This window comes from Podarcis pityusensis (genome assembly GCF_964106645.2).
Source record: "Podarcis pityusensis genome assembly, chromosome: 3".
In the NCBI taxonomy this organism is placed as follows: Eukaryota; Metazoa; Chordata; class Lepidosauria; order Squamata; family Lacertidae; genus Podarcis; species Podarcis pityusensis.
The window spans coordinates 106858722-106880573 of NC_138026.1; the positions used below are offsets into that span (position 1 = coordinate 106858722).

The 21852-nt window shown below is 41.9% G+C and overlaps 2 protein-coding genes across 3 annotated transcripts in view; one reads left to right on the forward strand and one right to left on the reverse strand.

The window, feature by feature from the left end:
- Nucleotides 1-1853: 1853 nt before the first annotated feature.
- MORN2 (MORN repeat containing 2) lies at nucleotides 1854-6087 on the reverse strand. 2 transcript variants are annotated; one of them, XM_081001230.1, is made up of 5 exons: nucleotides 5969-6087; nucleotides 5473-5523; nucleotides 4752-4858; nucleotides 2995-3131; nucleotides 1854-2091 (listed from the first exon to the last, which is right to left on the reverse strand). In XM_081001230.1, exons 1-5 carry the CDS (start codon nucleotides 6012-6014, stop codon nucleotides 1989-1991), a joined length of 444 nt encoding a protein of 147 aa, XP_080857356.1. In that variant the 5' UTR covers nucleotides 6015-6087; the 3' UTR covers nucleotides 1854-1988. The 2 variants fall into 2 exon arrangements, with proteins under 2 accessions (XP_080857356.1, XP_080857357.1); XM_081001231.1 differs by lacking the exon at nucleotides 5473-5523 and having other exon boundaries at nucleotides 5969-6070.
- Nucleotides 6039-21852, forward strand: part of DHX57 (DExH-box helicase 57) — a 36610-nt gene continuing 20796 nt past the window's right edge. The window contains exons 1-9 of the mRNA XM_081000854.1: nucleotides 6039-6176; nucleotides 7819-8061; nucleotides 9412-9558; nucleotides 10585-10758; nucleotides 11466-12286; nucleotides 15161-15336; nucleotides 16379-16500; nucleotides 18882-19077; nucleotides 20214-20338. Coding sequence (XP_080856980.1) covers nucleotides 7829-8061; nucleotides 9412-9558; nucleotides 10585-10758; nucleotides 11466-12286; nucleotides 15161-15336; nucleotides 16379-16500; nucleotides 18882-19077; nucleotides 20214-20338 — 1994 coding nt within the window. The 5' untranslated portion in view covers nucleotides 6039-6176; nucleotides 7819-7828. The remainder of the gene's footprint in view (nucleotides 6177-7818; nucleotides 8062-9411; nucleotides 9559-10584; nucleotides 10759-11465; nucleotides 12287-15160; nucleotides 15337-16378; nucleotides 16501-18881; nucleotides 19078-20213; nucleotides 20339-21852) is intronic.

The window sequence follows — 21852 nt, forward strand, 5'->3', positions numbered from 1 at the left end:
AAAAATTGAAATGCCTGCTGAAGTCACTTGAATAATGTTGTGGCTCATTCTAGCACCGCAGCTGCCAACTCAACTGTTCTTGAGAAGTTTCATGCAAAATCTGCTATTATTATTACTATTATTAATCTAACCTCCAGGTTAGATTACTGCAATGCGTTATACGTAGGGCTGCCTCTGAAGACAGTTTGGAAACTTCAGCTGGTGCAGAATTCAGCAGCCAGGTTGTTCACCGGAGCAAGACGGTCTGAGCATATTACACCAATCCTGGTCCGATTGCACTGGCTACCGATTAGTTTCTGGGCCCAATTCAAAGTGCTGGTTTTGACCTATAAAGCCTTAAACGGCTCAGGACTGTAATACCTCAAGGACGGCCTCTTTCCATATGAACCTACCTGAGATCATCTTCTGAGGCCCTCCGTGTGCCTCCTCCTTGAGACGTCCGGAGGGTGGCAACACAAGAATAGGTCTTCTGTGCAGTGGCTCCGTTTGTGGAATGCTCTCCCGAGGGAAGTTCACCTGGCACCTTCATTATACACCTTTAGGTGCCAGGCAATAATGTTCCTTATTAACCAGACCTTTGGTTGACCTGATCAACATCCCTTACCCTTTTGAAAATGTGGCTCTTTTTGGGGGGGTATTATTGGGTTATTGCTTTTATTTTTATTTTTATATACTGTGATCTTTTTATGTGAACCTCCGGGTATAGAGTGGTATATAAATTCTATTATTATTATTAATAATATTATTACTACTACCACCACCACTACTACTACTGTATTACACATGGCAGATAAGAGGACTTTTAAAATTGGGGGGAAAGAGGCACTTCCAAGACATCCTGCCAAAAAGTAATTTTTAAAGATAGAGACGTATCTAGAAAAGCAGAGGTTGTCATTCCTTAGTTTTATTCAATACTTACAGTCCAACATCTTGTCTGAAATAAAAACATTTTGCAGCAGGTTGACGGGGACTTGACCTCTTCTAAATCACTTCATGGCTTAGGAATCTAAAATCCAAAGGTTTGATTTCCAGTGTGTGTAAGATATATGTAATTATAGCTTTTCAGTGCAGGGAAATTGACCTTGGGGAAGAAATCCATAAGGGCCAATGGAGAAGCATTTGGTTTTTCAAGCCTTTTCAATGGATCTGCACTAACAGAGAGCAAGAGTTGAAAGCAGCCAGCAGGTGATGAATGCTGAAAAATCTGCATGTAGGGAGGAATCAATTCTACTTATGGTGAAATGGTAAAGAAATAAAGATTTTTTGAAAGCTTGTTCAGACTATAATCAAGGACGTTTGAAAAGGTTGTCTCTTCAGTTCCATTAGTAATTTTATTGAATTGTTTTGAGAAACTCCCAACTCAAGTGGCGATACCAAGCACTTTATATATTTGTTAATGGCTCCCTGGGAAGATCTTGCTAGTAAATGGCATACTAATGAACCCTTAGTAGAGACTCAATGTGTAATGAAGGTCTGGGATATATTTTATGGAGAGGTGAACGCATCTGACATTGGGAACATTGTGCCGAACAGAGGCATTCTGTTCCTGTTCATTACATACATCTAATACACACAAAGTGTAAACATATATTTTATTGATTCATAGAATAATAGAATTATAGAGCTGGAAGGGACCAATTACATTCTATCTTGGTTTCCATGCTTTCCCTCTCAAAGTTAAAATTCTAATCTTGGTCTCTTCGTAATTTCAATATTGGAAAAAGGTGTTAAAAATTCTTCACAACTTTTTATTGATAAATCTTTTATTAAGATGATTGTAACATTTGCAGTTACAGTAAAATGAAGGGGGAAATCAAGCTAAACAACATAACAAAACTCAAACAAAACAAAAATTAAGTCTAATGCTTGCTTTATTTGCTCACCTCTATTTAAGAACAATATTTTCTTATCAATGAACTAATAGATTATTTATTGTGAAACAGCCTGGATAACAACTGTTTACTGCCTTTCTTCCAGTACAAATTATCCTACATTTCCAACTTTAGCTTCAGCCCTGGTGCTGCTGTGTAATGAAATGTGCCATCCCATTCCAGGCCCTGTGTGTCTTTAAATTCTCCGTTCCCTTGCAGCCTGGAACAGAACAAAAACAGCATTTAAAAATGAAGGCTGCAGTCACAGAAGTATGGCTAATGATGTACAACAGCACTTTCAGATGTCTAATTCTTAGCGGTGGTAGTGCTGAATTAGGCAGTGAAACAGAAAGTACCTCATAAGAGAGATGCCTGTTAGACGCTTTGGAGTTGCTAGTTTTGTGTAACAGAAATTGTACTACCATATTGATCCTGCTAAGTAATTTGTACTTTTAATTTCAATTTTTACATTTATATTATTTATTCCTGTTGATGCGTGAGCATCTACTCTTGGGTTTTCATTATTTCTGCAGCAGAATTCTTTTTACAGAAAAGTTTTCCTACTTCTTTACAGCAGCAGCATTCCAGCTATCTCTTAGTGAAATTCCCATTATAGGAATAAACACCATTTGGTTCTGTTTCTTGGAGTCTTTATTATTTACAAAACTTTACATTGGTCATTAATAAAGAAAAAAACAAATAAAGAAACAATCTTTTTCTCCTTTTAGCCAACATAATACTGTCATAATACTGACTCATTTACATACTCATTAATCACATGCCCTGATGAAGGACACCTGTTGCTGGGGAAATTTTCTGTTGCTTATAAACTTGTTCAAGGCCATTTACAAGTTTCTTCTAGAATATTCCAACAACTCTCTCCAAGAACCACAGTGGAATAACCACATTTTGTTAGTTTCAGCAAGTTTGCTGCATCATGTGCCTTTCTAACCACAGTTTGGATCCAGTCAAAATATGTATTTGGAGAGCGATCACCCTAACCTACATGGGTAGGAAGAAGCAAACTAAGGTTCACTTTAAGCGCAAAGCCTGTATACTGATTAAGGGTGAATATATTCCACATCAAGGCAACAAACTTGTGGTTATGTCCCTTTCAGCTTACTTGTTTTCACAGAACTGTCCAGTGTACTTGGCTCCATTGGTAAATATGTAGGTTCCTGTTCCATGAAACATGTTGTTATAGAACTCGCCTTCATAAACTGCACCTGAAGGATGTTCCAGCCTTCCGAAACCATTCATCTGATTTAACAGGAGGTGGAATTGACAAATTAATATCCATTCCTAGAAAGGTGACTCCATCTTTTATTTCCCCTCAATTTAGATGTGTCACCTTTGTTAACAGAAATGCTTCATCTTTAAACATTGGCTTTACAAACCTTACAAGCGCAACATTCATAATACTGACAAAATTTAAATCCCATTTCCCTAATCATTAAATGCCTCATTTTAAAAGGTTTTGATTTTTTTGCCCTGTTGTCAGGTCGCCACTTTTCAAATCATGGCATCTCCCAAAGAATTTTGGAACTACACTTTTGTCTCATGGTGATGGGAGAGTGCTAACAGACTTGAGTCCTGCTTTCAGGCTTCTTATAGACATCTGGTTAGCCACTATGTGAACCGGATGCTGGACTAGGTGGGCCATTGGCCTGTTCTTAAGACTGGGAAGTCTGCCCCCTTGTTCATCTTTGGCTCCTCAGCGATATGGGTGTGGGTGTGTAAAACTGGAAAACATCACAAGATCCCAGTCTTCCTGATTGGCTCTTTTGCCTTGAAGTAAATCAGATGTACTGCACTGAAACAGGGCACACGATACGCTGAGATTGGAGGTGAGACCACAAAACCTCTAAAAGACACAAAGCCATTCAAGATGGATTAATCAAACAATTTATCCACAAATAGTCCTTTCCAGAGCCCTGCCTTGTTACTAATGTTCCAAGGAGAAGTACAATAAATAAGTACTAACTAACTTAAGCCAGGCACCCCCAAACTCAGCCCTCCAGATGTTTTGGAACTACAACTCCCATCATCCCTAGCTAACAGGACCAGTGGTAAGGGATGAAGGGAATTGTAGTCCCAAAACGTCTGGAGGGCTGAGTTTGGGATGCCCGACTTAAGCCAATGGCCTGTTGCATACAGTACCAGACAGTGGTTGTATCTAATGGTGGTTCTGCTGCAGCGGAAAGAGCTTGATTTTACTTAAGTTACCTCCTCAAAGCTGCTCCCGAGGACTGGAGGACATCCCCAGAACAGAATAGGACATGTCACTAAGCGCTGCAGAAAGTAAGGGAGTGGGATTGGCAAAAATCAGATGTCCCAACATATGCAAGTTGAAGTGCTTTCTGCTAAGGCAAAGCCACCATTGAATACAACCCAGGATTTATTTCTTCACTGTCATTTCCAAAACACATAGAACAAGAAAAGAGAGAAAAATAAACTTTACAGGTTGTCAGGTCAAAACCAAACTCCACGCAAAAGCTTACCACTATTGCGACCACAGTAACTCACAGTAGCATTGCATAAGAATTCAAATAACCATTGAAATAGCAATCCTCTACATGCTTACTTAGGAGTAAGTCCCACTGGGCTTTAGTCTTGAGTAGGCATGCACAGAAGTTTATCTAGGAGCAAAGCTCAACAAAGTAAAGTGAATTTATGTTGAGATTGTGCTATTAATGCATTACTCGGAAGAATAAAACAGCTAAGCCCAAGAATGCCCTTAATTAATGTAAGCAATGTATTTTGTCTTTAACATATATTTAATAATTCAATTGGAACAAAAAAGACTCTGACATAATTTTATTGATTCAAGTTTCTTTAGGCAAGGAGCTTAAAATTAATTGTTTTTATATTTGCAGATACCTTATCATTCTTCCAGTTTCCTTGGTAAATAATTCCATCTGGAGTAGTATGAACTCCATATCCACTCCTCTCAAGGACTCCCTCAATTGTTCTTGTACAGTCACCCTCTAAGCAAAATAAAAAATAGGTGGGGAAAATCCAACAAACATTAGACTTGAGATTTTAATTAAGATTTTAATTAAGAACTAGAGTAGTTCAACCTTTTCCAGAATCCTTCAGAATATGCCACTGGAAGTAACTTCCTGACCCCACTGCTTTATCTCATACTGTGAAGTAAAAGTGTTTCCAGCTACCCCCCATCCCAGTACTGGAATCAGGATGGGCTAGAATGCTCTGTGTGAAGTTAAAAATAAAAAAGTAGCACATCCAGGCAGCCATCAGACTTTATGCATGCAACCTGAATGCTTACTAGGAGGGGGAGGGGGGAAATCAGCTGATTTCAGTAAGATCTGTCTACCTCTCAATCATATCTTAGTTATGAGGAGACATACTGCTGGAATTTTGGAAGAGGTTTGGAACGAGGGTAAATGGAGGAAGCTTTCCACTTATCATAACTCACCACCTTGCTTTAATAAGCCCTTCATTGCCTTCCATTATTATTATTATTAACATTCCATTATCGTTGTTCGTTTCATTTTGAAAAATATCAAATAAAAAACTAAAACAGTTACAATTATTTTTTTTTTAAAAAAGTACAATATCTGACTTTTTTTTTTTTTACCATACTTGTCTCCATTGGGAAATACAAACGATATTTTGTACACTTCAGCATCTGCAGAGAGAAAAACACTCTTTTTACTGATTCTTTGTTAAAAGCAGCGTTCATGTAACCATTCAAGGGCTCCTGGTTTTTTTTGGACTACAACTCCTATCACCCCTACCTAGCAGGACCAGTGGACAGGGATGATGGGAATTGTAGTCCAAAAGCAGCTGGGCTGGGGAGGAGTCAAGTGTGGGAAACCCTGGACTAGACGATTCTCGGGGTCCCTTCCAACCTGACCACTCTCGACTCTACGAAAAGGGGCTGCTCGTTTCTGAGCAGACGCGGTTAGGACCCGCGGCTGTGAGCCGGTAAAACGAATAAGGGCGATGCGGCGGGAGGAGATGGGCGAGAGCCGCATTCCCAAGGCATTGTGACTGCGGGTGGCGCAGGAGGCTGAAACCAGCACATTATCTTGCGGCCGCTTCCTCAGAGGGACGGTGGAGAGGCAAAATACCTCGGTCGCCTACGATCGACCTGCGCAGCAACCCCCATTTCGCCATGGCTCGAAAGGAGACGCGCCCACGGTTGCCATGGTGACCGGGTGCTCGCCCTCGCGCTCTCCCCCACCGGAAGTGGGAGGAGCCTCGCTCTTTTCACTTCCGGGTGGCCGTTGACTGTTTAGGGAGGCGGTTGGGCTGAGGCGAGAGCGGCGTCTCTGGCAGGTGACTGGAAAGGGAAGAACCGGCAAGAGAGGGAAGAACCGAAGAGAGGGGGAAGCTGCTTTATTATTATTATTATTATTATTATTATTATTATTATTGCTATTATTACTGCACTTTCTTTATTTATTTAGGGGGGTTGGACTAGATGACCCTCGGGCTCCCTCAAAGGTCTATAAGCCTCTTGTTGTTGGCTTAGTTGGGGCTCGTCGTTCAATTGCGGGGTGTTTCGAGGCGCCGCGTGAAAGGAACCGGGAGGAGCCGCTGAGCTTGAGGCGCCTTTGGAAAGAGGCAGTATCGGTGGGAGGGAGGGCTGGGTGAGGGGGGCGAGGTTGGGTATTAGGAGTGCTTACCTTTGCATTTTTATTTAGGGTCCAAATTGCTCGGTACCCCGGAAAGCGCACGTGCCCCCTTGCACTGTACCAGCTTGCCCGTGTCTTACGATTATTGTATTTTAGTGTTCTGTTGGAAGCCGCCCAGAGTGGCTGGGGAAACCCAGCCAGATGGGTGGGGTATAAATAATAAATATTATTATTATTAAAGGATCTTTATCGAGGAGGCTTAGCACAAGAAGTGGCTTTCATCAGTTGGAAGTGCATGAGACTCTCAATCTCCGTCGTTGGTTTGAGTCCCCATGTTGGGCAACATTCCTGCACTGTAGCGGGTTGGGCTAGATGACTGTTGGCGTATTTTACCATTCTGCGATTCCATTGGTGCACCTAGCTTAGTATTGTCTACACTGAGTGGCAGCAGCTCACCAGGGTTTTGGGAAGAGAGCTGCTCCCAGCCCTCCCTGGAGGTGCCAGTATGGACTAGACCAGACATAAGCAAACTCGGCACTCCAGATGTTTTGGGACTACTACTCCCATCATCCCAAGCTAACAGGATCAGTGGTCAGGGGTGATGGGAATTGTAGTCCCAAAACATCTGGAGGGCCGAGTTTGCCTATGCCTGGGCTAGACCCAAGACCTTTTGTACAAAAAATGGAGGTTATGCCACTGAGTTATATAGGCCTTTCCCGTAGAAATTTTGTTTGTGTCTGGAAATGTACTATGTGGAAACAGGACAGAGTCCTCTCTTGTGGGGGTGTCCTGTCTGTGGAACAGTTTATCTTTAGGGGTGTGTCTGGTGTCGAAGTTAGTTATTTTGGTGCCAAGTCAAAGTCTTTGTATTTTTGCCTGGCTGATTTAAAGCCAATTATTGTCTGTGGATTAAGGTTTTCAAATTCTCAACTGTACTGTGTTTTGATTTGATTGCTTTATTCTTTGTGTGCTGCCTTGGTATCTTTAATGATGTAGAGCAATTCAAAAATAATTTCAATTAAAAAATTCTACATAATAGGTGAGTGTTAGAGTCCATGGCACATTCAATTGATCTTTAAAGTGTAATAGATGTTGTGTGTTGTCTTGATTATAACTTATGAAGGTTGAAATACTATGTGAAATTATTAGGGAGTGAGTCCCGTTGAAAATAATGGAACTTACTACCTGTGGGTTGTGGGACAGGGATGTTTGATGATTGATGCTGTATGCCAGAGCTGCATAAACAGAAGTAGTAATTGCCATCTTTCCTGCTAGTCTGCATGGTGATCCTGGTTGATATTTTTCACTGCTGATAATGTACTTTCATTTTTCTTTTCCTACAGAAAGGAGAAAATGAGCTCCTCAGGGAAGAGAAGAGGAAAACCAAACAGAGGGGGAGGAAGGGGAGCAAGAAGAGGAAGAGGCAGAGGTGGCGGCAGCAGTAGCTGTGGTAGACCTTCTAACAAATGCCAAGCCAGTGGCAGCAAAAAGGGCTCGGAGAAAATTTGGGACGATGGTGATGATTTCTGTGTTGATGATGATGATGGTGATTTCTGTGTTTTCAGTGGACCAAAAGATGTAGCCAGGTCAGCTAAGTGAATTTGATGGAATCTTACATTTTGGAGTTTAGGTTGTTTTTTAAAAACTACTTTTTGAAGATTGTTTTAAGAAGGTTTTAAGAAGCAAGATCAGGGAGGGCTGTAGCTCCTTATCAGAGCACATACTTTGCTTTGCATGTAGAAGGTCCCAGGCTCAATCCCTGCTATCTCCAATTAAATAGGATCAGATATGAAGACCACTTTCTGCCTAAGGCACCAGAAAACTACTGCTAATCAGAGCAATTAAGACTGGGCTATGCAGTACAAGGCAACTTCCAGTGTTCCTATGGTAAAGTGAAGCGCCTTGACTTAAGTCAGGAGTTGTCAACTTTGGTCCCTACCGCCCACTAATGGGCATTTCAGGATTCTAGGTGGGCGGTAGGGGGTTCTACAGCACAAGCTGAATCCTCCTTCCATCGAGCACTGGTGGGTGGTAAGGAAATGTTACCAACAAGAAAGATCCATTAGAGGGTGGTAAGTATAAAAAGGTTGACTACCTCTGACTTAAGTGATTAATTCCAAAACGCTTGTATTTTTATTAGATATATTTGTATTTTTATTAGAGCTTTGAAACTAACCACGAATTTGAGCCTCATCTACCGTCTCTTGCGTGCCACCTTTTACAGAGGGAGGGTTTTTGACATTGGCTACTAGTGAGAATAGCTGGAAATTCAGCTCATTTTTTGAGAAACAGTATATTGGTTGCTAGATATTGGAAACCGAAGGCTACTTCCCCTAGCTATCATAGCACCAAGTATCTCAGGGGAAAGGGAACTATTTAGCACAGAGACAGGTGTGTGTGTTTGTTGTGCTAGTACTTTTATTGCTCGTTTTGCATGACACAGAAAGAGGTTGCACCCATTCAGGTCAGATCAGTGAAGTGGGATATTTAAAATAATAGGTACAGCTGGAATTTATTAATCAAACAAAGAAGCTGATGTATTTTGGGGGAGGGCGGGATCTTTTAAAAGATGACTAAATAACCCTGCAGAAACACACTGTAGCTTTTGCACCACAATTTCTGTGCCCAACTGCTTTAATCCAGCTTGTCTGTTTAAATATACTGTGGTCGTTATGGGGCTTGTCACAGATCCTGCACGTAGCTTTGTCAAACATTCAGGTGACTTTGCTTGCCGCCTTTGAATTTCCTAGCAACAGAATAGGGGTTTTTCCAACATGACCTGCTTAGGAACTTTCTTGGTGCTCTTAGCTGGTTAGGAGACAAAATGACCAATACAACTGTTCTAATGTTCAGCATACATTGTGCATGTATTTTTCCATTACTTGATTAAATTAGAATGTATTGTGCTTTTTGTTTTTTGTTTTTAATATATCAAGCTCTGGTAGCAGAGGACATGGACAGACCAGACAAGCACCCAAAACAAAGATGCCTCTTCAGACTCTGTACATGACTTCCGATAATCAGATGAGGGTGAAAGAACTTCTTCGTGAGCTGCAAGGACAAGAGCTGGCTGCTGGTTCAGAGTCAGTTTTCTAAGCATAAATAATTTCTTCATTAAACAGATACTATGAAATGTTGAAGGACTGAATATGAACACCCTTTAGTTATTCTCAGATTTTATAGGCATTAGATCATATTATTCAAAGTTCAGAATGGACTGTGACAGATGTGGTTAGGCAGCCTTTCTAGAGAAAGAAACAAAGTCTCAGGGTGGCTCCACAGTTTACATGGCAAACACACTTGTGATGGATACATAGTGTTTCCTGCAGCAAACTTGTAAAGTATGGATGCCATAATAATATGAGACTTGAATTTCTGAATTAGTGCTTGATTCACATGAACCTGCCTTGGTGAGTCTATGAAGACTGCTGTTTGAGGTGGGTGGTTGATGGGGCCATCACTGTGATGACCTCATTGCTTATGGAACTCCCGCCCAAGAGATGCGTGTCAGATGGTTACTTGCTTAGTCTGGAGTAACAGAGTAAACACATCTTTTTAGCATTGCTCTTAATGAACAGTGAAAGCTGCTGCTGAGTTTCACGCTGCTAAGTTTTATTTTTATAAGGTTTTGTAATGATTTATCATTGTGGTACTTATTGTTTTGTTTATATTTTATGATGTGCCTTGTGAGTTTGTTAAATTGAAAAAGCAGGGTAGTATAAATATTGGGTTAGATTCAGACTTACCTTTTTGCCCAGGTTTTCTCTGACCCATAATATTGGACGCTGCTGTACATATTTGAATCCTCTGAATTTCTATTTTATTTGCTTTTATGTATTTTTTGTTGTTTTGTTGGTTTTAGGGTGCATTTTTTATTTGATGTTTGTTTTTCACACTATACACCGCTTAAAGATTTTTGAAATGTTAAGTGGTTTATAAGTATTTACAAATAGGGGACCAAGTGCAAAGATCCTGGCTTAGTTCTGAATGTTTTGGATAACTAAACTGAGTTGCTTGAGTAGCTATATTAAGCAGAGAGTTCCAGAAGTTTGCCTTATCCCTAAGACTATTGCTTCTAAAAGAAGCATGCTGCTTTCTTTTTTTTTCAGGATGCTTGTATCAGGTGAAGATGACTGTGATGAATTGGATTACTCGGAGGATGAGCACGCCTGGTCAGATGGGCAATCAATTTCTAAAAAAAGCACAAATGCTTCTTATCAACCACCTGTGAGCCATGTTCTAGAGACTGAAGTCTCTTCATTTGCTGTGCACAAACTATCCAGGTAATTATTGTCTCACTAACAAAATGGAAAATATTAGTCAGGAGGTGGGGTGCTAAAAACCTGCATAGCTGCAATTACGTGAATGAGTGTGGAATGGGACATTTAACACAGAATCAAAGTGGCACCCTCCACCCACCAATACACTCCCAAATAGAGCCGAAAAAGAGCAGTTATGTAACATTATGTAAGGTGGAATGGGGATCCTTTTTCCCCTAGGGGCCAGAATCCCACATGGCCACTCTTCTGGGGCCCACTGGCCAGTGTTTACTGAGGCCAGAAGCAAAAGTGTATAGAGCCATGCAAACATCGGAGGTTTCTACACCCCGTCTACCTGTCCCCATCCAGACAGGCAAGAAGCATTATCATAATTCAAGAACACATTCTAGCCAAGCTAAAGCACTCAAGGTGGGTGCTAAGCATGGCCAGTGAAGGATGAGGCCTGGGAAGAGCACTGGAGGCTGGATGGCCACATTTGGAACCCAGGCCTGAGCTTCTGCATCCCAGTGTAAGGCATACCATTAGAGCAAATTTCTACAACAAGCACAAGTTGTACATTTTATTCCAGTTGCAGAAACTGCACAGTGTAGACACCTGCTTCTTGCTACACTGCAGGATAACAGCAAGCATCCTTTAAACATAGTGGGAATGCTTGCTCTTGTGTAAACGTTCTGGTATGTGCACCTACAATGCATTTCTTTTCTTTCTAGGTACGGCTTTGATAGCGAGCGTTGCCAAGCTGTGCTGAAATCTTGTAATAGTAACATTGGGGCATCCCTGGAACTCTTACTCCTGCAGTGTTTTTCAGAAAAATTTGGAGAGAAGATGCAGATCACAGAAACTGCCACTCAGACAAGTATGGAAGATTGTTTGGAACAAAGGCAAGAGGAAGCATTTGCCCTCCGTTCAATATGTGGAGACAAATTTGTGGAAAGAATTAATAACAGGGTCTGGACTGTTGCATTAGACTTGGCATACTTGACAGAGATGCTCAACAAACCAAAAGAAGGGAATAGCAACACCAGTAATGGGCTAAAGCCAGCTTCCCTGGAAATCTGTAAACACTACCTCCAAGGAGATTGCAGGTTTGGATCGAGATGCAAGTTCAGGCATGATTCTCGAAACAAGCAAAAAGGCCTTCCGAGCGTCAAGGAGGATGCTCATCTCAGAGTTAATGCTCCTGTGTATGAACTTGAAATAAGATTTCCTGAGGATAACAAATACCCTTATCAGCCTCCCCTTGTGGCATTCTATACCACTAATGAGAAGCTGCCATTGGCTTGCCGGTTGCACATTGCTGAATTCCTTTATGAAAAGGCCATAATATCGTCAGAGTCTAACGAACCTGTTGTTTATGCTTTTATAACGAGCCTAGAGGATGAAGCTGAAGTAACAAAATTGCTTAGTAAGACTTCTCACAGATACAGTGCTCCTCCTTTGCCTCTGGCAACACCCTTGTCAAGTACAGTGACAGGTGTTCATAAGCAAGAGATTCCTAGCAGCTCTCATGTTCCTTCCCGGATTTCAGAAGGTATATACTACTTCATATGTCCTTATTGAAACTCGTACACATATTAAAAAACAGGCTGTGTATGCAGTTTTGAGGGCATGGGTTCTGCTCCCAATTGATATTTCTAGAGAACAGCATGTATTTCACACAAGTCGGTGTGTGAAAATGAATAAAAACTATGTTACAAAAAAAGATAATAATTAAAAAGTAATTAACCACAAATAGAATTAAGAAGTTATTAAACATAAGCAGATCTTTTAATAGACTGTTTTAATTCTATTAAAACTACAAATAATAACAAAAATAAAAACATCACAGTACCAGCCCTTTTAAACTTTAAAACTATGTCTCTGAGTTAGGGGAATCATTGCAATAAAGATTTCAATGTCATGTAAATTGAAACCACAAAATACCAGCCACAGTATTTCATTATTCTCCAATTGGGATAGAATACAGTGGTACCTTGGGTTAAGTACTTAATTCATTCCGGAGGTCCGTTCTTAACTTGAAACTGTTCTTAACCTGAAGCACCACTTTAGTTAATGGGGCCTCCAGCTGCTGCGCCGCCAGAGCACGATTTCTGTTCTCATCCTGAAGCAAAGTTCTTAACCCAAGGTAATATTTCTGGGTTAGCAGAGTCTGTAACCTGAAGCATATGTAACCTGAAGCGTATGTAACCCGAGGTACCACTGTACTAGGTTAAAATACTTTAAGTTCCACAGGGCGGGTGCCACTACCAAGAAGACCCTCTGCCTGGTTCCCTGTAGCTTTGCTTTTCGCAATGAGGGAACCACCAGAAGGCCCTCGGCGCTGGACCTCAGCGTCCGGGCAGAACGATGGGGGTGAAGATGCTCCTTCAGGTATACTGGGCCAATAATACTGTACAGGTGGGGACAACCATTGAGAGCTGTGAAAATAGGATTGTTTTCCTTTATAGCAAGTTTAAATAAGAGTCGGCAAATATGGGTCAATTGGTGAATGAAGAAAGCTGCAAGGCCTAAAGTGGGGGGTGAGGATCCTTGGAAATGAATAAATTATATTGTAAGATGAAAAGCCCAATTAAAAATAAAACTCTCTCTATATATATATTTCTATTTACATTAATGAAGGAGACCGCTTCAGATGAGTTGTCCTCTCCAACTTAATGGAAAATTCTTGTCAGTAAGAGATTTGTGTGCCAGTGAGAGAGTGTTTATTTTTAGCTCAGAACATAAATCCATACTGAAGCATAATAATATACCAAAGAAAAATGCTCATAAAAACTATAGATGAAGTAGCACATAAGCGGTGAGTTAAAAAAATAGCAGCTAAAACCAGTAAAAAGATTCTATGCTCCGCTTGAAGTCCATGAATAGAAGAAGGATTTTGTGCAGTACCTCAAAAATACCTCTGTTAACTACTGTATAGCACTTGCCTAAATTTGCTTGCATTGTGTCCATTATTGGCTGTTTCCTGTTATACTATATTTGCTCACGACACTGTGCACAAGTGAAGCAAATTTTAAAACAGTTGGCATGATACAAAATGAAAGGGAGTGGGGGAAATGCTGCTGTGGGAAACTTTTACAACAAAAGGAAACAATACTAGGATGTTTTGGAAATGCAGGTGAATTCAGAAGGGAGTGACTTGGACAGCTGCAGTAAACAGTTGTAGGGGGAGAGTGTGAGAAAACAGAATAGCGGTCTCTTACAGTGAAATGTTATTCTTGTCAGGAATTTTTCTCGGTGAAGGCTTGTAGCTCAGTGGCAAAGAACATATTTTGCATGGATTTAATCTCTCGCATCTCCCAATAAGGCTGGAAAAGACTCTTGTCTGAAACTCTGGAAAGTTACTGCCAGTTATTGTAGACTCTTCTGGGCTTGATGGTCCAAGGCAACTTTGAGAGCCAGTGTGGTGTAGTGGTTAAGAGCAGTGGACTCGTAATCTGGTGAACCGGGTTCGCGTCTCTGCTCCTCCACATGCAGCTGCTGGGTGACCTTGGGCTAGTCACACTTCTCTGAAGTCTCTCAGCCCCACTCACCTCACAGAGTGTTTGTTGTGGGGGAAGAAGGGAAAAGGAGATTGTTAGCCGCTTTGAGACTCCTTAGGATAGTGATAAAGCGGGATATCAAATCCAAACTCCTCCTCCTCTTCTTTCTAGGTTCTAGAGGTCAACTCAATACTAAGCCAGTAAAGACCTCATTCTAGCCTCTAGAATTGGCACTCCGGTGGCGAGTGGCCTACCCAGTGATCATATTGTTTAGTTCAAGTCCTCATGTGATTCCTTTATAACGTATTGTCAGTTTCCTTGTCCCCAATCCATGTACAGTGGTACCTCGGGTAACATACACTTCAGGTTACAGACTCCTCTAACCCAGAAATATTACCTTGGGTTAAGAACTTTGCTTCAGGATTAGAACAGAAATCGCGCGGCGGCGGCGGCGTGGCAGCAGTGGGAGGCCCCATTAGCTAAAGTGGTGCTTCAGTTTAAGAACAGTTTCAGGTTAAGAACAGACCTCCAGAACGAATTAAGTACGTAACCAGAGGTACCACTGTAAGTGGTGACCACTTGCAAGGGCAGTGCATCATGGGCAGAATTCACGATGGGAGATTTCCCAAAGAATAGTGCTGCAGGTGATGGAGAACTCTGTTGCCAATGCATGCCAGTCCCTGTGATGAGGATAACACACTGTTTGGGAGCTCTGGTCTTCCAGACTTCAGCTCCCATCATTCCTTGCCAGCATGGCCAATAGTCGGGGATTATGGGAATTGCAGTACAGCAACAACTGGAAGGCCACAGATTTCTTCTCCCTGATCTAGTGAAATGTTATGTTATTAAAAAAACAAACCCACCCCTGAAGACTGGTTAGCTAATGTTTCAGAATGGTGTTTGTTAAGATGCTTTCTGTTTTTAAGCAACCAAGGAGTTGGTGACTGAAGAGGATGATGACGACAACGACGAAGAGGAGTTGCAGACAGTTCACGTAGAGAAAGAGAGTTATGTGAATCTCAGGCGAAAGAAGTACAGGACATTAGCAGAGCCAACTTGCAAAGAAAATTATAAAATTTGCCGTCAGTTCAGGATAAAGAAGGTACATATGTAAACCTTGGAAGATAAGTGGCAGAGTTACATTTATAACGTATTTTCAGCTACATTTAAAAAACAAACAATTTGCTGTGTGTACATATAATAGCTGGTGGGAGGTAGGAATTGATAGCAAAATCCAGGAAAGAATCTTGAAATTCTGGATATGCAGTAGAACCCTTAATATCAATATTTTGTTTTGTATTTAAGACCATTTTATCTCAGAGCTGCTTCCTATGCTAGAATTTCTTGTATCTTGAAAAAATATCTGTATGCTTATGTTCTTTATATGTGGGATCAGTAGCAGTTACATCTGTTTTCCTGTAAAGACTTGTATCTACAGAATTAATGGAAGACAGTCTAGGAACTGTGTGCCTTCTCTGGATGTGTGTGAACTATAGTAAACAAACAAAGAAATTCATGTACCGTATTTTTCGCCCTATAGGACGCACTTTTTCCCCTCCAGAAATGAAGGGGAAATGTGTGTGCGTCCTATGGGGCGAATGCAGGCTTTCGCTGAAGCCTGGAGAGCGAGAGGGGTCGGTGCGCACCGACCCCTCTCGCTCTCCAGGCTTCAGGAAGCTATCCGCAAGCCTTGCGCGCCCGGGGGGAGTTCCTGCGGGCTCGCAAGGCTTGCGGGCGGCAGCCTGGAGCACGGGGCGCCCTCCGGAGGACGCCCCGTGCTTCGCGCAGGTGTCCGCAAGCCTTGCGTGCCCGGGGGGAGTTCCCGCGGGCTCGCAAGGCTTGCGGGCGGCAGCCTGCAGCCCGGAGCACAGGGCGCTCTCCGGAGGACGCCCTGTGCTTCGGGCAGGTGTCCGCAAGCCTTGCGCGCCCGGGGGGAGTTCCTGCGGGCTTGCAAGGCTTGCAGATAGCAGCCTGTTCTGGGGGCTGGGAGGGGAAATAAATTTTTTTAATTCATTTCCCCCCTCCAAAAAAAACGAGGTATGTCCTATGGGCCAGTGCGCCCTATAGGGCGAAAAATACGGTAAATGTGGATCATAAATTGAGCACTAACAGGCAGCTACTGACCATCCACGTATATTTGTCAGTCTTCTAGGCACTACCAGTCCATATTGCAAGAACGACAGAAACTTCCTGCATGGGAAGAGAGAGAAACCATTCTTAAATTGCTGAACAAATATCAGGTCCTGGTTGTGAGCGGTATGACTGGGTAAGATATAAAACTGTCTGCACCCTTGAACACCATGTTAATACTTACTGTGTGAAAAGCAGTCTGTCTCTGCCTACAAAACTCAAAAGGGACCTTCCCTTCAGGCAAGAAAAATGAGAGGGTTTGAAGTCAATAGTTACAGCAAAGGTATGTATGGTGGAGCTTTTCTTCCTCCTGGTTCTATCTGGCTATCTGTCTCATCTAGGCTAAACTCTCCTCCCCCTCCCAACTGCTAGAGCAGATGAGTTGAGATTAGGCAGAGAGAGAGAAAATAGTTGGAGGAAAAAACCCAGGCAGCGTGCCTCCTTTCCTATAAGTGTTGAATTGAAGCTGTCTCGCATTTTATTGCCTGTAGAACAGGAATCTTCTGGGGTCTGAACTGGCACGCTCTGTATATGGAAGGAGCATCATTTGCCCAGTTCTTAGGGATACATTCAAGACAACATGTACACTACAGAACACTGGTTGGAAACAGGGCTCAGCCTAAATAACAAAGTGAAGTATGAGAGGTCTGGGTGGTTGCATTCCTTCCCCTACTACATCCTCGATAAAATATTTATTTTATTTTATTTATTATTATTATTATTATTATTATTATTATTATTATTTGTATGCCACCTTTAACTTGATGATCCCAGGGCAATTCGCAGCAGAAAAACACAAAATGAGAACGCAAAATAAAACAAAAACCAATAACTCCCCCTCCCACAAACACATTTTAAAAGCCATAGAATGTTAATCAGCCAAATGCCATAACAGCAAAAATCTAAACATTTATACTCCAAAGTACCCCCCCCCCCACTGAGATCAGTGGGAATTCCTCTCAGGTAAGTATGTTCTGGACTGCAACCTAAAGCTGATATACACAGTTCACATGGAGAAAGATGAAGTCATCCAATTTCTATTACAGTTAATGACCATTGTATGCGGGGGTTCCATTCCCGGCCTCCCTGTTATGTCATGCTCCTTTAAGTTCCACCCTTTAAGTGACTTTTTATGTTTTTATGTTTTTGGACACTTCCAGGTTCAACACTATGCTTGATTGCACATCTTTTGGATGTGTGCTAATCAGTCATTTCCTGTGTGTTCTGTCAAAATTATAATTGTAAACACACATGAATGTAAAAGTCAAGTGAACAATGTCATTCATTGATTTTGGACCGGATACCTTTAGAGCAGTGACAGGGGAGTCACTTTCTGCCTGGGGCTGGATTCAAAGTTGTCCAACTTTGCAGGGGGCTGCATTGTAATGGTAAACAGTGACAGAAGCAAAAGGGGCTGGGACCAAAGTGGGCAAGGCAAAGAGAATGGCATCTTTTTACATACTTTATTTTATGTTCATTGTACATAAAATACGTAAAATGTATGCAAGCTATGTAAAAGGTCAATCTAACCCTAGGAAAGCTATGGGAGGTGGCCGGAGAAATGGAAATTACTGTATTTTTCCGTGTATAAGACGCCCCGTATTTTTTGAGCGCAAAATTAAGAAATTTATTTATATATTTAATTGCAACATTCCATGTATAAGACAACCCCCAATTTTAAACTTTAAAAAATTGTGAGGAAATATACACAGAAAAATACAGTATTTTAAGCTGATATCACATGATTGGATGGAGTTGGGCAGAAATGTCATTGGCGGCCATTTGGAGGGGCTGGGCAGGCCAAATTAGGCCTGGAGGTCAGAGAGTATCCACTCCACCACCAAACCCAAGGTCTGATAAGTCCAATGTTTCCTGGTCTCTGCCACGCCTTCAGCAAACCCATCCAAAGAAGATCTGAAAGATCTTGCAGGAAGCATTGTGGTTTGCCGATTGGAAGAGACCATATCCTGTGGGAGCACAACAAAACTTGACTCTTGGAATGAAATAAGATTTTGCTCCAATTTGGAGTCAGAAGAGTATTTCTATATGGCTAGCCTACATTTCAGGTTTGGAATAAATAGTGCAGAAAATAATAGCTCCTGGCTTGAGCTGGTTTGTACAATTGCAATCCTTATTAGACAATATTGCACAAAGATTGCTCCTTTTGATTTCTGTTATGTTAACAAGGGTTCTTCATTGGTGTTAGTGGCAGATTCAATTTTACATTTATTTAAATGGAAGAATATATATAAATGGGAACCAGGAAGGTGAAATATAACTCACCTTTTATTATAGTTTTTTCGTTTTATTGCCATTGTATTCTACTGATTTGTTAGCTTCCTTGAGACCAGGGATTTATTTATGTTTAAGTAGCATAAAGATTAGTTTTCCCTGGACAACAGGTTTGGAGTGTATTGATATATGAGGAGGTCAGGCTGTCTCCTGCAACACCCCTTAACATGTTGCTTGAGGGGGAGGAGAATTTTCTTTTTTATTTCATTCCTCTCCTTCATGCAGATGTGGAAAGACCACTCAGATTCCTCAGTTTATCTTGGATGCCTCCCTAGAAGGTCCTCCCAGTAATTTAGCCAACATCATCTGCACCCAGCCTCGCAGGATCTCTGCCATTTCTGTGGCTGAACGTGTAGCCAAGGAGCGAACGGAGAGAGTTGGGGTCACAGTCGGATACCAAATTCGGCTAGAAAGCGTAATGGTTGGTTTGTTTTTACTTTGTTTTTATTCCAGTGATGTCACGGGTGCAAGCCAATAGACACATATAATTTTTCCCCCATTCCCCCCCCCAGCAGTGAATTCTCAAATAGACATTGAACTGTTGTTGTTATTGTTTTATTAGTCCAAAGGGTAGACCTTTTTTTCTAGCTGTGCTGGTGGGGAGAGTTGAAGGATAGTATCAAGGGGCTATGCAAGAGCACTGGAGTGTTGCGCAGCTTCCATTAATGTTTTTTAAAGAAACATGTTTAAAAAGAGAGCAAACAACAGCTGAACATCTCAGAAAGCTGAATTCTGTTCCGGGTACCAAAATCCATGAGTGTGCAGTGTGTTGTAGATCCATATAATACTCGGAATCCTGGTAACACAAAGTGGCACAAGCTGAATTCAAAGCTGGTTTCTGAGAGAGTGACTGCTGCCAGAAATACAGTAGTCTCCACTTTTAAATAACTTTTTTTAAAAAAGAAGAAGCTTGCTATTTCATTGTGATATTTGCTATGGGTCTCTGCCCCCCACCCAACTTTCCTGCTGAGAGGTGAGTGGGTGGCTAACCAGTGACAAGGCCTTCTTTGCTGTGGCACCCAGACTCTGGATTTCCCACCCTGGCACAGAGCTGATCTTTAAGCCCCAGTCAAAAGCTCTTCCATTTACCAAGTTGTTGGTGGCACTCAGTTGGTGACTAATCTTATTTGTTTTGTTTCGAGCTGCTACATCTGTTTGCCGTCATTTTATTTGTTTTAGTGTCATTAGATTGTTTTACTGCTTGTTGTGCACTGCTTTTCTGCACGAGAGGGGAGGAAGATGTGTCTGCTTGTTCCTAGTTCCCTCTACTATATATGAGGGGATTGCAACATTATCTATGCACTGGCCCTTGATGTTTGCTAAACATGCTTTTCCAGCCAGTGACCAAACTATGGCAAGGAGTTTTAATCAGCTAATTTCGCGTATTTTTACTTCTGCTATTCATGGGAAGGAACAACACACTTTTCTGGACAAGATCCATGGAAATCTGAATAAGGCACTAGAGTGTAATCTAAGCAGTGACAGTGATAGAATTAAATAAGGGGAAGAAACTGATTTAGTTGGCGATCTTACTGTCATTTTCTCTCTTCTTTCAAGTCTTCAGCTACCCGGTTGTTGTACTGTACTACTGGAGTGCTTCTGAGGAGGCTTGAAGGGGACATGAGTTTAAAAGGAGTCACACATATTATCGTTGATGAGGTTCATGAGAGAACAGAAGAAAGGTAACACAGCCTTTTGGTTTCACTTTTGAATTATGGTGCTGGAGGAGACTCCCCGGAGTCCCATGGATTGCAAGAAGATCAAACCTATCCATTCTTAAGGAAATCAGCCCCGAGCGCTCACTGGAAGGACAGATCCTGAAGCTGAGGCTCCAATACTTTGGCCACCTCGTGAGAAGAGAAGACTCCCTGGAAAAGACCCTGATGTTGGGAAAGATGGAGGGCACAAGGAGAAGGGGAGGACAGAGGATGAGATGGTTTGACAGTGTTCTCGAAGCTACCAGCATGAGTTTGACCAAACTGCGGGAGGCAGTGGAAGACAGGAGTGCCTGGTGTGCTCTGGTCCATGGGGTCACGAAGAGTCGGACACGACTAAACGACTAAACAAAAATTCATGTATTTCGTATTTCCTCTCCTGCTCTTCTTACTCAAGTGTGGAAGGCAAGTGGTTAAGAGTGTCTGAATAGGACCTGGGAGACCCAAGTTCAAATCTTAGCTTGCCATGGAACTTAGAGTGACTTTGGGCCAGACAGCCTAGCCTACCTCACAAGGGTAGTGGTGAGGATAATGAAGAGGAAGGAAAGCCATGTTTGCCACCTTGAGCTCCTTGGAGAGCAGGTGGGATATATATGTAATATATATTTTATGAAGTAAATACATGATTTACCCCTTTTCATCCTTGCCACAACTCTGTAAGGTGAATTAGGCTGAGGGGTAGCAGTTTGTCAAATGTTTAGTCAGTGAGGATTTGAAGCCAGGTCTCCCCAGTCCTAGTCTGACACACTAATCCATCCTTCCTCAACCTGGTGCCCTCCAGATGTTGGTCTGCAACTGTCATCGGCTCTAGCCAGAACGGCCTGTGTGAACAGTTTTGGTAAATATATTGCCTGAGAAGCAGTATGTTTGTTGGATGGGTAATAGATAAATGTTGATGTTTGGTTGTAACTCATAATAACCCAAAGAGCATCTGCTTGGAAGAAGGCTACTGCTAATTACAAAACCACACTACCTACCATAATCTTGCTTGTTTTCGAATATATGGTAACATTATTTTAAAAATTCTTATACAGTGGTGCCTTGGTTCTTGAACTTAATCTGTTTCGGGAGTCCATTCGACTCCCAAAAACCAAGGCACAGATTCCAGTTGGCTGCAGGAGCTTCCTGCACTCAAGCGGAAGCCATGTCAGACGTTCAGCTTCTGAAAAACATTCGCAAACTGGAACGCTTGAGTTTGCGGCATTTGGGAGCCAATTTGTTTGACAACCAAGCCGTTTGGGAACCAAGGTACCACTGTAGGTCAGTCGTATCACTTCCAAATTGGCAGCTGAATTGAGGCCATATTTGAACTTTACCTCCTCTGCACTAGCTTCAGTCACCCACAGACAATAATGTATCATTATTATACAATAATGCAGTAGTTATGAAATGATAAACAAGTAGCCAGCTAAAGCTTCACCCCTAGATGTGGATATCCCATTAAAATATCCAAAGCAGAAAATGCAGTAAACACTGTGTGC